The sequence below is a fragment of the Branchiostoma belcheri genome, unplaced genomic scaffold (genome assembly GCF_001625305.1).
Source record: "Branchiostoma belcheri isolate BF01 breed outbred unplaced genomic scaffold, Haploidv18h27 scaffold16, whole genome shotgun sequence".
Taxonomy (NCBI): Eukaryota; Metazoa; Chordata; class Leptocardii; order Amphioxiformes; family Branchiostomatidae; genus Branchiostoma; species Branchiostoma belcheri.
This window is the reverse complement of record NW_017803046.1, coordinates 2,653,520-2,670,721: the sequence shown is the minus strand read 5'-3', so window position 1 is coordinate 2,670,721 and position 17,202 is coordinate 2,653,520. Positions and strand designations below refer to the sequence as shown.

At 42.5% G+C, this 17,202-nt stretch overlaps 4 protein-coding genes across 4 annotated transcripts in view; all 4 read left to right on the top strand.

Moving 5' to 3' along the window:
- The first annotated feature begins 69 nt into the window (after positions 1 to 69).
- On the top strand, positions 70 to 4,047 carry LOC109466044 (CD9 antigen-like). Its single transcript, XM_019763580.1, has 7 exons — positions 70 to 352; positions 872 to 1,072; positions 1,541 to 1,615; positions 2,536 to 2,640; positions 3,064 to 3,201; positions 3,396 to 3,479; positions 3,894 to 4,047. The coding sequence occupies exons 1-7, from the start codon at positions 284 to 286 to the stop codon at positions 3,951 to 3,953; spliced, it is 732 nt and encodes a 243-aa protein (XP_019619139.1). The 5' UTR covers positions 70 to 283; the 3' UTR covers positions 3,954 to 4,047.
- Positions 4,048 to 6,746: 2,699 nt separating this feature from the next.
- LOC109466043 lies at positions 6,747 to 11,269 on the top strand. Its single transcript, XM_019763579.1, has 5 exons — positions 6,747 to 7,101; positions 8,496 to 8,556; positions 8,893 to 9,097; positions 9,429 to 9,781; positions 10,063 to 11,269. Exons 2-5 carry the CDS (start codon positions 8,545 to 8,547, stop codon positions 10,321 to 10,323), a joined length of 831 nt encoding a protein of 276 aa, XP_019619138.1. The 5' UTR covers positions 6,747 to 7,101; positions 8,496 to 8,544; the 3' UTR covers positions 10,324 to 11,269.
- Positions 11,270 to 11,495: 226 nt separating this feature from the next.
- LOC109466042 lies at positions 11,496 to 15,020 on the top strand. Its single transcript, XM_019763578.1, has 6 exons — positions 11,496 to 11,850; positions 12,229 to 12,290; positions 12,481 to 12,524; positions 12,784 to 12,991; positions 13,332 to 13,693; positions 13,919 to 15,020. The coding sequence occupies exons 2-6, from the start codon at positions 12,278 to 12,280 to the stop codon at positions 14,312 to 14,314; spliced, it is 1,023 nt and encodes a 340-aa protein (XP_019619137.1). The 5' UTR covers positions 11,496 to 11,850; positions 12,229 to 12,277; the 3' UTR covers positions 14,315 to 15,020.
- Positions 15,021 to 15,841: 821 nt separating this feature from the next.
- Positions 15,842 to 17,202, top strand: part of LOC109466041 — a 4,662-nt gene continuing 3,301 nt past the window's right edge. The window contains exon 1 of the mRNA XM_019763577.1: positions 15,842 to 15,863. The gene's annotated coding sequence lies outside the window, so the exon portion shown is untranslated. The remainder of the gene's footprint in view (positions 15,864 to 17,202) is intronic.

The following is a 17,202-nucleotide window of genomic DNA, read 5'->3' as shown; positions in this document are numbered from 1 at the left end:
TTTGTAAGTTTTTCTGGATGTCTGCCAGCAAAGCCAGACGGTTAAAAATTAGCCCTACAAGCCCCACCCCGACTAACCTCCACCGGGCTCCAGAAGTGGCTGAAAAGAATAGAAATTGGCCGAATAGATGCCAGGGTGGCAAACTAGTCTGCTTGAAGATTTCTAGTCCGGTCATAAGGAGGTCATGTCACAGCTGCCGTGAATACATCAACGGTAATGGCGCGCGCTGATTGGGTAGAAGGAAACGGATGAAGCCTGTTGTTGTCGGAGTCAAGGGGTGAAAATGGCCGAGGGAACTAGCAGCGGCAGCGCCATCAAAACTCAGCTTTTTGTCCTCAACGTCGTGTTGTGGGTAAGTCAGAGTCAGCTGATATATAGAACTACGAGTAAATAAAATCGGCCTCTGTTTTACATTTCTTTCATGCGTCTGTTCTTGCGTAAATAAGAGGAATGTTTGACGTCTTGTAGACTGCTGAGCTAAAAATACAACACGAATTCTTGAGTGAGGAGACAAGTTGGGTACAAGGGGGCGTACCATCGATCTCCAATCAGATGTTGGGGTAGACGATCATGATGATTCCGCCTGGGTGCCATGATTTTACGCGGGGACCCCGGTAATAGCCCTAGGGGTACATGTACATGGCAGTCAGACAAGGTTTCACGATCTTCCACCCTAACATCTGCTTGGAGGTAATTAATAAAGGGGCTTGGTACTGTACACAAAATTCAAGTATATTTTGCAAGGATGCAACATTTATAATGTCAAATATGAGTTCAAAAGTTGGTATAGCAGAACTGGTCAAGGTTGTCATGCACATTCAATTGCCACTTAGAGTATTCCATTTTATTCATTCATTCATTTTCTGCTCAGCTGGCAGGCGGTGTCCTGTTTGCAGTAGGGATCTGGCTGTTGTATGATCCAGAGATCGCCCAGGTGGTGTCTGCAGAGCTGCACCTGACCTGGTTCTACCATGCCTGTTACGCCATGGTCGTGGCAGGGGCCATCACCATCCTGGTAGCCTGTGTGGGCTGCTACGGGGCTATGAAGGAAAGCAAGCTCATAGTGATCGTGGTACGTGTTTGTATTAAAGAAATGCTTTGACTATATGTATGAGCTTTCTGTTTAACACTCTACCACTGGCTGAAATTTTGCAAAAGTCAAAGCTTTTTCTCCAGCCTTCTTCAGGTAGAGTTACATGTACAGTAATGACACATATTTCCTATGGTACATTGTGCTTCATGAATCACATGTCCAAATAAGGTCATGAGTTATCATTGAGTAAGTGCAGGAGTGGGTCATTCTACCTGAATAAGGCTGTAGACACAGTCACCAATTTTGTGAATTCTACAGCAATGGAAGAAACCAAGATGAATTCTTGCGTTTAAGTCTCAGAATCACAACTGTATCCCTATACAAATGTAAATTCTCATTTCTGTATTTCAAACCTTTACAGCACATTATTTCACTTATTGTCTGATAGACAGTTTTATAGATCTTCCACTGTTTTGTGACCTAATGTTCTTGTCTATTCTTTTCCAGTTTGGAGTCCTGTTGTTCATTGTGTTTGCCTTAAACGTGGGAGCCGTTATTGTGGGCGTTAAGTACTACAGAGAGGTTGGTCTTCTCTGTAACCTCCCTCCCAATGTCAATCTTGTAATTTGTCATGCCATACATGTACCTCTATATCTGCCTACATACTATACATGTTGGTCAATTTTGTCCAAAAGCAAGCCAAACCATTCCATCATGATGATTGCAATGTAAGGCCACACCAAGTAAATTTAATGGATGACGTCCTTTGGAGACCCTAAATCTAATGCGAGAAGGCAAAAAAAAACAAGAAGGGCCCTAAAAAACAAGATGTCTCGATTAGAAATAATGAAACAAATTGAATGAGGTGACACAGTGTAACAAGCAAGAAGTTTTTTTCATCATCTTTAAAACAGGCAAAGTTAGCTCTCCATGGCCAACATCGGGCGCGTACCAGTCAACAACAACATTTCCCCACGCTTTTATGACCTTACGCTCACATACTTGGCGACCAAGGGTGGTGAGCCCACATGCACGACGACATCTTGTTACGGGTTTCATCATCGTTACGGGTTTAAAGCCAATTTGACGATTTGCGGTGCTGTCGTGACTCTCTGGTCATCACAGGAAGCGGAATTTCTTTTTTTTTTTCTAGGAACAGGCCAAAATCAATGCGCGCGCGGACGTCATCCATAAAATTTACTTGGCGTGGCCTAATTCATGTATACTGTGATATTTTATAGTTCTTAGATATAGGATAGATTTAACTTAAATTTTAAGTTTGTTGTCATACAATAGTACATGTACTTTGTAGGATAGTTAAACGGTAAGTTTTATTTCATTGTCCTTTTTGTCATTAACAAGGGATGTTCCTTAAAGGTCTCTTATATAGAATTTTTAAAGAAATCTTTTTGTTTATTTTACTTAAGACATAGACTATTAGAAACTGACTTGGTATGGACATACATGTACTAAACATGAAGAACATTTTCTCTTTTCTCCAGGTACGCGGTTACACGCGTGATTCCTTCCAAGATGCGATGCCCCGTGGGTACATTGAAGACAAAGACTACAGATTCAAGGATGACGTGAAGATAATCGAAAACAAGGTACCAATTTTATTTCAAACATTCATTGATGGTAGTGTGGTCTACAGTCACCACAGATTGTAACCTTCTAGTTTTAATTTAGTCAATGTGTAGTACTGATTGTTTGCTATTGTTTCATGTTTTATGCCTGTACCACAGTTTTCCTACTTGGGTATGACACAATGTACCGGTAATTGTCTGCAGGTATTGCTATAGTTGGACAAGCATGTAACTAGCTGATCAAGCTTAATTATGATTAATTCAAAATAGCTAGTTCCATAGATTTTGATTGTCCCCATTTCTCTCTTCTGAAGGAAGTAATCTAGCTAATATAGTTGTATAATGTTTTTCCTCATCCCCCTGTTGTCCCTAAACCTGTATACTTTTTTAATGACTTCTGTATTCAGTCTACAATCTAAAAACCTTGATCCCCCCCCCCCACAGTTCTCGTGCTGCGGACTGAGAGATATGAACAACCACGGCGTACCGTGCCTGCAGGACTCGTGTTTGTGTGACTCCAACATCCGACAGGACTGCAAGAACTACACAACCTGGGGCGGCACCTGCCAGATTTATCCAGAGGTAGGAACAGACTCAGGATGTATAAAACAATGATAATAATGGTTTTTATTGGTCAAACATTGTGCAATCACAACCCTTAATGAATGGGTGTACCTATGGCAACATTTCTTTTCTCAGAAGCAGTCCCATAACAGTTCATAGATCTATTTGTTCTTAAACCCTGATACAGGTACCTCTATAATTGTGTTTTACAGCCATGCATGTATGCTGTGTCATCGTTTCTCAAGAATAAGATCACTGCAATGATAGCTCTGCCACTGATCGTTGCTTTTATACAGGTGAGTACTTGTATATTTTACATGTAAACTAATCAGTTTGGTGAAAGAATCATTTCACAATTTGTAAAATAAAGAATCACACTGTGATATCCTAAGTCATGCCAAGTACAGTAGGGGCATATTATCATTAGATAGCTTTAAACAATGTTTAGAGTTAGATATTCAAGGGTTAGGTGTAACAAGTTGTTCGGTGGAATATGTGCTGCTGCCGCGTCACGTGCCTGCGAAGCTGGTGTGATGCACAGAAAGACGGTTATACCGGTTATATAGATAAAGATATAGATACAGATGCCTCTATATTGGTCTGCCATCTCGCTACCTTCCATACCTCCAACTTATGAACATTTTGGTCTTTCCCTGTGACAGACAGAAGCTTATTCAGTTAATGATTGATTGTCATCTGTTTTTTCACAGCTATGTGGCATCTGTTTTGTCTGTACGACACAGAGGAAGATGGGTGAGAATGTGGCCTAGTGCAGTGTAGTTTATATATACAGTATAGCCTCTACCTGAGGCTTCAGTTGGATGGAAAGAGTAGAAATTGGCCAAATGGACACATAACATGCCAAGGGAGTTGGTCCACTAAAGGAGTACAGTTTACCACTCTGTCAAAGCTTGGAAGCGGCAAACTGTACTCCTTTAGCGAACAAACTCCCCTCACATGTTATCTGTCCATTTGGCCAATTTCTACCCTTTTCAGTCATTTCTGAAGACTGGTAGAAGGTACAGAGTAGTGCCTGTATGCTTAAATCAAACTCTGCAGGATTCAACGACTCTCTAACTCTACTATTTACCTTTTAGAAATCACTTAATCTACCATATATTAGACTCAGGAGTTGTTTGAATTCTATACTTTAATGTTTGATACCTGGCAGTCAGTGTGTAGTACACTGTACTTTGGCACTGTATCTGTTTTGATGTACACATATATAACATGTTAAGTCAGCAGGTTTGATTAACAGCTGTGTTAAACATACATATAGTACAGGTTCTTGTGTTGACAACAACATGTTCAGTCAGGATATGTTGTCCTATCTAGACTCCAAATGACCTGTAACTAAATACATGTACATGTATAAGGGTTGTGATTTATACATTTGTATCATGGATGTAACATGTTACACGTATGGAACATGGAACACATCACAGCTTGTTAGATATAGAGTTATTAGTGTAGTTTGCTTTTTAAGTGTAATAAAAGTATTTAAAAAAAACAGCACTTTTGTAGTACTGCAGATATATTTGTATGCTTGTTGTAGTTAAAAGGTCCTTAGATAGATGAAATCAAGCATGTACACTTGTATGAGTGTATTGTGTATTGCAACTGATGGCATTATTTTCCATGCCAAAACTAACACTGGCAGTATCAACAACTCCCGAGGCGGTAGCCGAGGGTGTCAGGTAGTCCCCGAGTGGGTGGGCAACACTATATCCCAGTAAACGAGCCCAAGCCCATGGTCTATCTGACTTAGAACATGGCCATTTCCCCGAAGTTATCTTTCAAACTTATTCAATATCAAAATTTGTCTTGATTTTGCTTTATAAAGCTTTGTTTAGTGTCACTTTTTGCCTGTTTCAAGGAGTTGTTTGGCTGTCCATCTGACGTGATTGACGACCGCTAGGTCGTCAATCAGGTCAGATGGACAGCCAAACAACTCCGAGAAAGCTGGTCTGTTTTGGTGATTAGCCTGCACAGAGGGGGGACCTGGTTTTAATTATACCCAAAAAGTGTGGTACTATCTGAAAAGTGTGGTACTAATTTTATGCAAATGAGTTTTAGAGGGGTAGTGGCCATGTTCTAAGGGTTGGTGGTCAACCTTTATGCGCATGATTAGAATGGTGATAAAGGCAGAAGAGCATATAGAAGCAAAAAGGACTATTGTTCACCCCCATGAAACTCCTTCCTCTTCGCCCCCGCCGTTCTGCTTCGCCCCCGCCCCGTTCTGCTTCGCCCCCGCAAAAAATCTGCTTCGCCCCCGTCGTTCCTCTACGCCCCGGCGCAATCTGCTTTGCCCCCGTCCTTCTGCTTAGCCCCCAATGGCGGCACAGCTCACAGTCGACACGAAAATCGTCTGCAAAATAACAATAAAGGCTGTGCCGCCAAATTTAAAGTAGCCCATGCTCCGGCAAACATTCTGGACCACCTTTCTGCCAAGTGGCGTTGCACAAATCCTTCCCATTCAAAAGTTTACCCCTACCTCACGGCCCGTCAGTGGTTCTTACGTTTATAAGTACTGGCGTTTATAAGTACAGCCGTGAGTGAAATTTCCCGCCAGCCTTTATTGTTATTTTGCAGACGATTTTCGTGTCGACTGTGAGCTGTGCCGCCATTGGGGGCTAAGCAGAAGGACGGGGGCAAAGCAGAATTGCGCCAGGGGCGTAGAGGAACGACGGGGGCGAAGCAGATTTTTTGCGGGGGCGAAGCAGAACGGGGCGGGGGCGAAGCAGAACGGCGGGGGCGAAGAGGAAGGAGTTTCATGGGGGTGTTGTTACACTCCTTTTCTATACGAGCATTAGAACATGGCCACTACCCCTCAGCCAATGAGAGCCCCTCATTTTCTATGTCTATATCCCCATAGTGCCAGAAAAGTGTGGTACTATCCAAAAAGTGTGGTACTAAAACTCATTTGCATAAAATTAGTACCACACTTTTTGGTTAGTACCACACTTTTTGGGTTTTAATTGAAACCATGTCCCCCCTCTGTGTACGCTAATCACCCAAAGGGACAAGAGGATTGAAACACAAACAGACCAACTTTTTCAAAGACAAATACTGCATTGAAACTGATATTTAACAAGAAAAACTGAAATTGAACAAGAAAAAAATAATATTGAACAAGTTTGACGGATAACTTCGAGGAAATGACCATGTTCTAAGTCAGATAGACCATGGGCTTGGGCTCGTTTACGAGCAATCGCTGTTACGTACCCCCTGGGTACCAAACTAGTATCGGGCCGTTAGCCGTTTTCCTTCGGCAGCCAAGAGCCCTGTGCCCGCCTATCTAAATTACCGCTACGGGGGAGTTGAGCCCGAGGGGTTTGTCCGGCCCTACAACTTGGAGGGCGGCCAAACTCCCCCCGGGCTAGACTCCCCCGTAGCGGTATTTAGATCCGCGGGCGAAAGGCTCTTGCCGCCCGAAGAACGAGCTCTGGCACCCATGGCCAGGGTACCCCCAAGCGCAATGCATTCTGATACCGCGAACCAGATTTGAACTTTGACCAGGAAAAGACAAACAAAACCACCCGCTGTGGAGCTGAATGCCCCTATCGAGGCGGGCCTGGGCTTGTTGGAACACGCCCGGGCGAGTCATCTTGGCGGTTTTGTTCTCAGAACGCTCAGAACCGTTAGATCAGCGCAGACGCCGGACGTGTACATTCAAGCTCTCATACAACCGGGCCAATACTTCAAGTAGTGCCGAATTTGTAGCAATATCCTCAGTGTTATCCAACAATTTTCGGCGTTTTATCTGAACTCACCTCACGCCCATCCCCTTCTTGACATTTGTGTCAAGTTTGGCCGAGGTGTGCACACATTTTCAACGGTTGGCGGCACCGCGTGACACGAAACCCACGACATTCAACACAGGCGATACCAGATTAGCACGCCTTGCACTAGTTGCAGGTAAGTTAGGTACTAGCTGCTTGCCTCTATAGTGCAGTACTACTATCTACACCATTTCCGTCCAGATGTACCCAGCCAGAGAAAATACCCATCAGGAGTGACAAAATCATTAGAAAACAAGAGTTCCACGATCTCATACCTTCGCCAAATTATGTTAACCCTTGCGGGTGACGAATTATACAATTTCAATAATTGATTTTGCAAGTAAGAGCCTCATTTGCATGGATTGTATCAGTTGATCATATTCTCCACCCAATGACAGCCTTATCAAGGCTATCATAGGCTATTATAGGACTTGCTCATAAATTATGCAAATGAGGTAATGATTTGAATAAATTATATTTATTGATGTTTGCCTTCACTTAACTTCCAAATGTGGCAAGTATGAAATTCCCAGCAGTTACAACTTTGAAATTATGAAAAATTCCCTAATTATGCAGATTAGGTCTTCATTTACATAATATAAATCCTCGGATGTTTTTTTTTCGTTCTCAATTACAAGTTTCTCAATTACAATTACAAGTCACAAGTGTTTCATAGTCCTATTATCGAGCAAAACAGATTTATAGAATTTCCTCATTAATTATGCAAATTAGCTCCTGATTTGTATAATTGTCATTGATTATGTCAAGCATCACTTCAGCTACCTACAAATCAAAAATCATGACAATCCGCCAACTGGTTCTTGAGTTATCCTTCTTCAAACATTTTTCAACAAATGCTCCTGCAGTTCCACAACAAGCCGCTAGGGGGTCCAAACTCATGTCACTTCTTCCCTACCCCAAGAGCTATCTACCACCAAACATTGGTGACCTTAGTATGTCCAGATCGCGAGATATCAAAACCGGAAGTTCTGCTGCAGTACCTAGGAACGCCGCCAGGGGGCTCAAAATCTAATCATTTCTAGCTCTCATCAAGACCTACCCACCTACCAAGTTTCATGACAATGCATATAAGCTTCTTGAGTTATGCTGTTCACAGACAGACAGACAGACAGACAGACAGACAGACGGACAAACGCTACTGAAAACATAACCTTCTTGGCGAAGGTAATTATGTGTACAATGTGTTGTTGGTAGCCTGGGTTCCAGACCCATAGCACACTGGACACAAACGCATACCAAGGCCACGCACTAGTAATAGAAGACAGATGTTCACAAGCTTGCCACTGTATCCTGTATAGTAGACAGGAGGTTCGTTCACTTCAGTTTGAAAGGGACAGGTACCTCTGTGGTGGCCTGGTATCTGAGATATTCGGCAGCTAAAATAGTTTTGGATGCCGGGCTGCCTCTGTTGACTTTGTGTGACAGTGTGCTATGGGTCTGGCACCCAGGCTAGTGCTGAGACTTTCCATTGAGTTGCTTACAAGGTTTCACTTACTTTTTTTTCCGCAGTTTTTATGCTACACGACATTGGACCAGCTGCGGGGGTCAAGAAAGAACGATGGCTTACAATGTACGTATAAGCAGCGATACTACAGCGTCCATTATATAAAGATCCATGTTTGAGTGATATGTTTGAGATTGTGTAGTCTGGGTTTGTTGTATAATTGCTTTGCTCCGACCAAGGAGCTTTTATTCACCATAATAAAAGCTCCTTGCTCCGACCAAGATTTGTCGAACAATTGACTGACTATTAAACTTAGATTACTAGTATCCTGTGAAAGAAGGGCTGGGAGAGATCCCATTGACACTGGTTGGAACGTAAGTCTATATATACGCAGATACCTAGATGTCATTGTTTTATTTCCGTGTGGTATAATACAATCTGTACGTCTATCTCTACCATCAGTATTACTACTATTATGAAGAGTCGGATTCGTCTGATGAAGAGTCACGTGATTCGCCTGCACAGCTTCCGAATTCTCCTTGGACCGGACTCTACCATGGCCACGTCATCAAACGAATGATATCTCACACTCTTGAGAGTTGGGGCAGACACTGGGACAGACCACACATATTCGTCGTAACGCCTTTCATTGACGATGAAGGCCTGAGTGAGTAACACATTTATCAACAGAAACTTATTCCAAAATCATTTAATTTAGTTGTCTAGCCCATAGCAGTTCACAACATCACAGATGAGAATACAGATGCTACACGACACAACAATTTTCAGCAATGAATAATGATACTATCTTGGCATATTTTAGGAGTATCTGTGGCATAAGTCTTATTTTGGAAACTACTACTATGAGCTTAACAGGATACCCTATGTGACACGTTGGGCAAAAATCTACAGTTGAATACAGGTAGTGAAAGATGCTTTTAGATTTCTTGGTATGCAATTGTATGTTTACCTTTGGTTTCATTTTCTGTTTATGTCAGGAATGATCAGAGATGCGATTGGACAGCGGGGCAAAATCGAGGCTCTGTACACCCGAGACAAAGATGATGATCCTCTTGAAGATAAGATGCAAGGAATCCTCGCGGAAGAGAATTTCGTCAAGCTGAGGGTTGGTCCTCGCGAGATACAAAACCAGAAGCACTACTACCACTGCAAGTTCGTCGCTGCCGAGTTTCGTGACCGTGTGGAGATTCTGATGACCAGCGCCAACTTGACAGCCGACCACTTCATGCGGGAGCAGATAGATTCAGTACACAAGTACGAGGTTACACCCGGGGCCTTTAGAGAGGAGTACTTGAAGAAGTTGAATGAGCACTCAAAAGATTATGAGTGGGTAAGTAACGTTAACACTGCTGGTGATAACTAATATACCATGGTTGTCTCGACGTATAACAATTTCGTTATAACATCATTTTCTACTTTCCGCAATGCTTTCGGATTTCTGACTAACATTATCGTCTGATATGGAAGGCTGTCATATCAGAATCAAAGTCTTTTCAAACAGACCACATTTTAGAGCCAAGAATTATTTTTGGGTACAGTAGATATTCTCTGTAAGGTACGTTGAATGACTTTGTTGATTTTAATGACATCCTCTTGTGTTCGTCTTTGTAGCCAAGAGCAGCGTGTTGTAGGTACAAGCCAGAACAACAGAACGTACGTGCGCCCTACGCTCCGACTAGACAGGTAGTCTGTTACAACTGTGATGAAGAGGGCCACTACTCCTATGAGTGTCACGACTTCCACAGACGACAGCAACAGACGACACGTGCGTTCTACGCTCCTACTAGACACGGAAAATGTTACACCTGTGGGGAATATGGCCACTACGCCAGGGAATGTCCTGACAACTTCCATCCTGCAGGGTACTACTGACCCTGAAAAGTACCCTGCCATGTAATAGTTGTTGGGTGGGCCAGCTGTACTCTCTCCTTGCAACTAAGGGCTGAATTGATCTTGAGGATAAGTACAACTATTGGGTTCCTGTGAGGGGTGATATAATCCTATTCAGTGATATCTGTATACATCAAGACATCTTTGTATGATGTAGGTGTATGTATTAAGATTAATTTTGAAACACTCGGATTTACCTGAAGGTTGAAGATACATGCGTGATTAGTACCTGTACTGTGTGTCAGAAACGACTGGTTCAATACTGGTACATGCCACTACCAGTTATGACAATGTGTATGTGAAGTTTTTGAAATATTGTTTTCATGCAGGTATACAAGGCATTGCTTGTGTTTACCGCTTTTTGTATATTACCTTTGATACACATTACATTAAAAAGTCTGTTATACACTTTCGTAAACCATCATCATAGTGTGGTTTTGTCATAAGTTTTGAGGCTTATTTTTAGATAAGAATTAGGTCGAACCCATGGCCATGTCTATTATCATATGTGTACTAAATAATTCAGTTGAATTAATTTCCAACATAATGATTTCCGGTCCTGTAAAATGTTCTTTTCATTTAGTGACGTCGACCTTCATCTAATTGTATTACTTTCCTTTAGATTATCTTTGTATTCGTTAATTCATTTTTAATTACTATATTAGTTATGATATATGGTATTAGTTTTTATTAAAACCGAACGACAGACTTTGTAACTCCAACCGTGTAGAAAATTAATGTTTAACGTTAGAGTGTGTACATTACAATGTATACAATGTGTATTGCTGAATAGAGTGCCTTTCATAGGTCATGTTTGAACGCCTCGATTTGTCTCAGTGTCATTCTAGATCTTGTTCGGTATATTACTACATGCACAATTAGTACCGGAATAAGAGAATAGGAGAAACAACATGATCTACGTTACATCACCCGCTTGAACAGTTAGGACAGTTTCTTGTTGAGTCAGAAGTTTTAGAATTTTAGAACGTTCAAAACATGTTCAAGACTTTCGCTTGTTTTATTTTCTTAACGGAGCGGTTAACTGACACCATGAGCCATGCTGTGTCAGGTAACGCATGTCTGTTATCGCCTCAACACTTCAAAACACAGAACAGGATACCTTCCTGCGCCATGCAAGCTTGGAGGGTTACCCCCAGGTACAATGCATTCTGGGAATGGGAAAATGATACCGCGAACCAGATTTGAACTTTGACCCGGAAAAGACGAACAAGTGCGGAACTGAATGCCCCTGCCCGGGCGGGCCTGGGCTTGTTCCAACACGCCCGGGGCTGATTCATCTTCGCGGTTTTGTTCTCAGAACGCTCAGAACCGCTAGATCAGCGCACACGCCGGACGTCTACACTCAAGCTCTCATACAACCGGGCACATGCTTCAAGTAGCGCCGGATTGCAGCAATATTCTCAGTGTTATCCAACTACCAGTGCCCGTTCACTTTCCTGCCAAGGAATTTTCGGCGTTTTGACGTTATCCGGACATTATACCTACAAGGTGCGTTTACAACTACCTGTATGATCGGCAACAGCTAGTCTACGATATGTGTCAGTGTGCTGGGAATGAGTTGGTAACCTTTTTTGCCGTGTCGACTACGTTAACCGTAACGGTAACAGTGCCCCAAGTTAGCTTTCGTCACCCTGGGACAGTATTTCTTTATTTGGTTTTCCCATTGGGACAAAACACAATGGAGGGGGAGACAAAATAGGCGATTGTTCGCCTCTACTCGTTGTCTCTACTAGCTGGGATCCAGACTGGAAAAAAAACTTGTTTTCAACGAAGCAAATTTTGAAACGCTTTAATCTGCTTGGCAATATTAAACAACAATATTCTACATACAATTAAAACCTAAGTTGTGTTTTGTTCCCTTCGCAGTTTTTAAGCTACACGTCATTGGAACAGCTCCTGGGGTCAAGGAAGAACGATGTCCACGCAAGGTAAGTAAGGGACGTCATCAACGATTTAAAAATTTATGTTTGGCCAACCAATGTGTGGCAAGAAAATTCTCTTCGACTACTTAAACTATTTAAGTTGCCGTTATAGTTCGTTCGGCATTTCTCTGAACTAATGAAGAAGACTAGGTACATTTAAAAGACTTACACACTCATTTATCTTCTATTTTTTCAGGGCCTGAACTTGAGGAGTCTCTTGGGAGCTTGCAGATAGGAGAGGTGTGTTTTGATTCGATACCCGACACCATGCATATACTCTTTTTAGTTTAACTGTTATGTACGAAACAGAGAAACGTACAGTGGTATATGAGCGGTGATGCTTGTTTTGCTCTAAGATTTGTCGATCAATACAAAAATTTCAAAACTTTTTGAATGAATCCTGTGAATGAAGGGGTAGTGAATATGCCATTGACACTGGGGACAGAAATGGGTAGATGTTAGTGTTTTATGATATATGTACGTCCATATCTACCACTAGGATGATGAAGAGTCAGAGGATTCTTCTGATGAAGGATCGGAGGATTCCTCTGATGAAGAGGCAAAGCTCCCGGATTCGCCTTGGCGCGGGCTCTACTATGGTGACGACATCAAAAGAATGATATCTCACACTCTCAAGGGTTGGTGCAGCCACGACCCCAAACCAAAGATATACATCGTCACTCCTTTCATTGACGAGGAAGGACTGAGTAAGTAACAAATATACTACATGTACAATATCATGGGACCATCATCCTGCTATGGACAAGGCAGTTGATAAGTCTCATACCTTAATTTATTGTCTTGCCCAGAGCATGTTCACAATCAGTACAATTATCATTTATCCATCTATGAGTATACCAGTCGATTTGATCCAATATAGCGATTGTCAATAATGACACTATTTTGATAATATGTCATATCGGAATTATTTGGGAAAACTATGGCAGGGGTCATAATTACAAGAGGACACTGTGTGATACAATTTTGCGGAGTAAAATGTCTTGGTGTGTATCACGTAATTTACATTCATAATCTGTGGTATTTCAGAAATGGTGAAACGTGCCATTGGAAGCCACCAGATGGCTTTGTACACCCGTGAGGAGCAGAAACAGTACAATAAGATTATTAAACTGAAAACTATAATGACTGGAATCGTGTCGAGAGAGAATTTCGCTCAGCTGAGGGTTGGCATTCATGAGATAGAAGACCAGAAGCACTACTACCACTGCAAGTTCGTCGCTGCCGAGTTTCCAGATCGTGTGGAGATTCTGATGACCAGCGCCAACTTAACATCAACACACTTCATGCGTGAGCAGATAGATTCAGTACAGCAGTACGACGTTACACCTGAGGACTTTGAAGAGATTTACTTGCAGAAATTGAAGAAGCACTCACATGATTATGAGTGGGTAAGTAATAGCTTCTTCGTAATTTTCGTATGACATTATTTTCTACTATACTTTCTGCAATGCTACCATCGTGTGGAAGACTGTCATCTCAGAATCAGAATTGCAGTCTTTTCGAGCAGAATTGCAGTCTTTTTTTTGCATTCTAGAGCCAAGGTGCAGTTAACTCAGATATACTCTGTAACGTACGTTGAATTTTATGTCATCATCTTGTGCTCGCCTTTGCAGGCAAGTACCGAAACGGCGTCTGGTGAGGACAAACGAGAACAGCAGAAGAAACGTGCACCCTACGCTCCTACAAGACAGGGAGAATGTTACAGCTGTGGGGAACATGGCCACTACGTCAAGGAATGCCCTAAAGCAGATTGTAACCGCGGTGGAGAGAAAGTCCAGTTGGAGAACCAACAGAATGGTGCGCCTCCCAGTCCGCAACAGAGCAGAATGCCTTACCGTTCTTATCAGAACAGGATGCCGTCTCGTGCTCCACTGAACTGGAGGCCTTCCCAGGGGCCCGTGTTAAACAGGCACACAGTAGGCCGATGGCCCCCACCCAACCACTCCGATCAAAAGGTGGGACCGTCTCAACCGACGAAACCAGGAGCGGTACCCGCACGCGTACCCTAACCAACACTGCCGTCGAGATCCAAAAACTTTCGATTCCCCGTTTCCACCACCCTTTGCTGAGCTGGGCGACCCATATATGAACTGTTGTCCGCAAGAAATGAACGGACGCCTGCCGTGGCCGCAACGCGAGACGTCTGGCGGGCACGACCAAGCCCGGGGTCCACACTACTACCATCCAGAGTACTGCTCTCCAATGTAAAGAGAAGCGCTTGCTAGAAACTTTTCTGATAAAACCTCTGCAAACATTTTCGGCAAAAGGTTGATAACTTACTGTGTATACTAAACGGAAAGATACTGTGTAACTGTGCTACCAACCGAATGATGCACTTTTAATATGTGTTAAGTCCACCTTTTGACAGAATTGCCTGATCTGTATGATGTCCTTTAGTCCCAGTTAATTGTCATGCTCGCCAAAGAAACCAAATTCACGACTTTTAATACACAATTTTAGCATGTATAGCAATCGTCGAGCCATGGCTAAGCTAAGAATCAGTGCCGGCCTACGGTAGCTGTTGCAAATGGCCCCTATTTAAGATATACAACTGGACTCCTTCGAACGACAGACTCTGTACACTTTGTAACTCCAACCGAGTAGAAAATCAATGTTTAACGTTAGAGTGTGTACATTACAATGTATACAATGTGTATTGCTGAATAGAGTGCCTTTCATAGGTCATGTTTGAACCCTTCGATGTGTCTGTCATTCTTGTTCGGTGTATAACGACATAGGAGAGGCTGTAGGACTCGGGAGCTATAATAGGTTTGGTAACCAGGCTATCACGACATGGGCAATTAGGACTGGAATGAGAGAAGGCAAAAAATGCATGATTTCACGTTACACGGAACGTACACGTAAGACAGAATTCCAATCCGGAAATTGAAAATCACACGATTTGCTCGTCTTCTCACCTGCTTGAACAGTTAGGACAGTTTCTTGTTGAGTCAGAAGTTTTAGAATTTTAGCACGTTCAAAACATGTAAAGACGTTTTATTTTCTTAACGGAGCGGTTATCTAACACCTTCAGCAATGTGGTGGCAGGTAACACACCTATAGTACCACGCATGTGGCTAAAAAAACATGCCAACGTCTACCTCGACCAATATTGAGAGCGGACAACTATGTAAATACATAAAATACATACGCAGACGGCGTTGGCAGGAGCACGTACAGGTAGGTGTACCAAACGGTCGGTGGGGAGGACTCTTATTTTCTAGCCCATGTCAGTATTGTCGCGACTACTGAGTGTCAGTCGAAAACTGCATCAAAAGTGAAACTTAAATACGCCATGTTTTAATTACCTTTACCGATATGTCTCATTCAAAGCCTGACATTCTTACTCTAATGGCACTGCACAATGCACATGCTAGACTGCTGCTATGTTGAACAAGCAATATGGCACCCACTATTATATAGATTACCACGCATAATACGATTTGAACTCAAGTCCCGCCCCCTTCTTTACATTGTGTCATGTTTACCCAAGGAGGACAAAGGACTTTGAACCCTAACAGGCACAGGCGATACCAGATTTGTACAGGTGCCTTGCAGGTAAGTGTCAGTTAAGGTACTATCTTAACTCCCCTTACTTATATAGTACACTACCGGACACCATTTCCGTCCAGATATATCCATCACGAGTGACAAAATAATTAGAAATGTGTAAAATGTGTTGTCCGGTATTGCATATAGCGCCATTTTGTCTTGTGGTACGTTATATGTTATAGCCTTTGTGATTATGATTGCCGACGTCATATGGATATTGGCCGGCCAGTAGTAGAAATCGCGTTTAGTGCACCACTGGATGAATTCCATCTTTTTACAGGATCACCACTATTCATTTATTTGATTGAAATATCGATTGAACTTTCATTGGTAACGTGTACTTAGGGACTGTACGATATTTACCGGGGGGGCGGTCGTCTGAGGGGGGAGGGCCTAGGAAAAAAATTTTGAGCCGGGGGGAGGGCCTAGGAAAAAATATTTTAATTTGGGGGAGGGCCTAGGTAAAATTTTTTTCCAAGATCCCTTTAACTCTACAACGTTTTTATACACTTTCAAAACATGATTAAACGTCTGTCCCATACATATCGTAGCGATTTGCCATTCATTGGAATCGGCAGAATTTTACGTTCCAATAATATCCATCCCTATTATTATAATGTATTCGCCCAAATCTCCCACAGTCCCCTACAAAATCTTGCATTTTCGCCAGAATCGGCGAAACTGGACTACACAGCCAAATTAAATGGATTAAAATCGCGTAAAATATAAGTTGAAAAAAACTTGAGTGTGTCGTCACCACGTCTGGTGATTACATGTTGGAATAAAAAAAAAAATCGCGTCAAATTATCGCAGCAATCGAAACGATACCGATCAAAAATGTAGGGAAGGCTTGTCTGACGATTTTAGAAATTAATTTTCGCCGTTCAACGCACCCTTCCCAGTGGTGTGCGTGCGTGCGTCGGCAAAGGTCCCACTGGTCCCGCCTCGCAACTCGCTCGAACTTCTCTTCTCGGCGTGGATGTCGGATGTCGACGGATTAATTTGGTATTTTTCTTAAACCAAGGACTATTTTAACATTTATATCTATGTCCCTCCCAAATAAATTGAAAACAACAGGTAACTTGGCAATATTGTTTCCCTGTTTGTAATAAAATTGACGCGGAAGAAGTTCGTGGACGAAAGGTAGGCTAGATAGAGGATTATTTCGATTACACTGACTGACCTTTAATAACGTTACTGACTTTAAATTTATAGCTCGATGTACCAGCGAAATTTGTGCTGCCAAATTTGCCCCTCAACATGCAAAACATGGGTTGAAATTCAAAATTTTTTCCGGGGGGACATGCCCCCCCCCCCAAAAAAAGCCGGGCCTACTCGGGCTCTA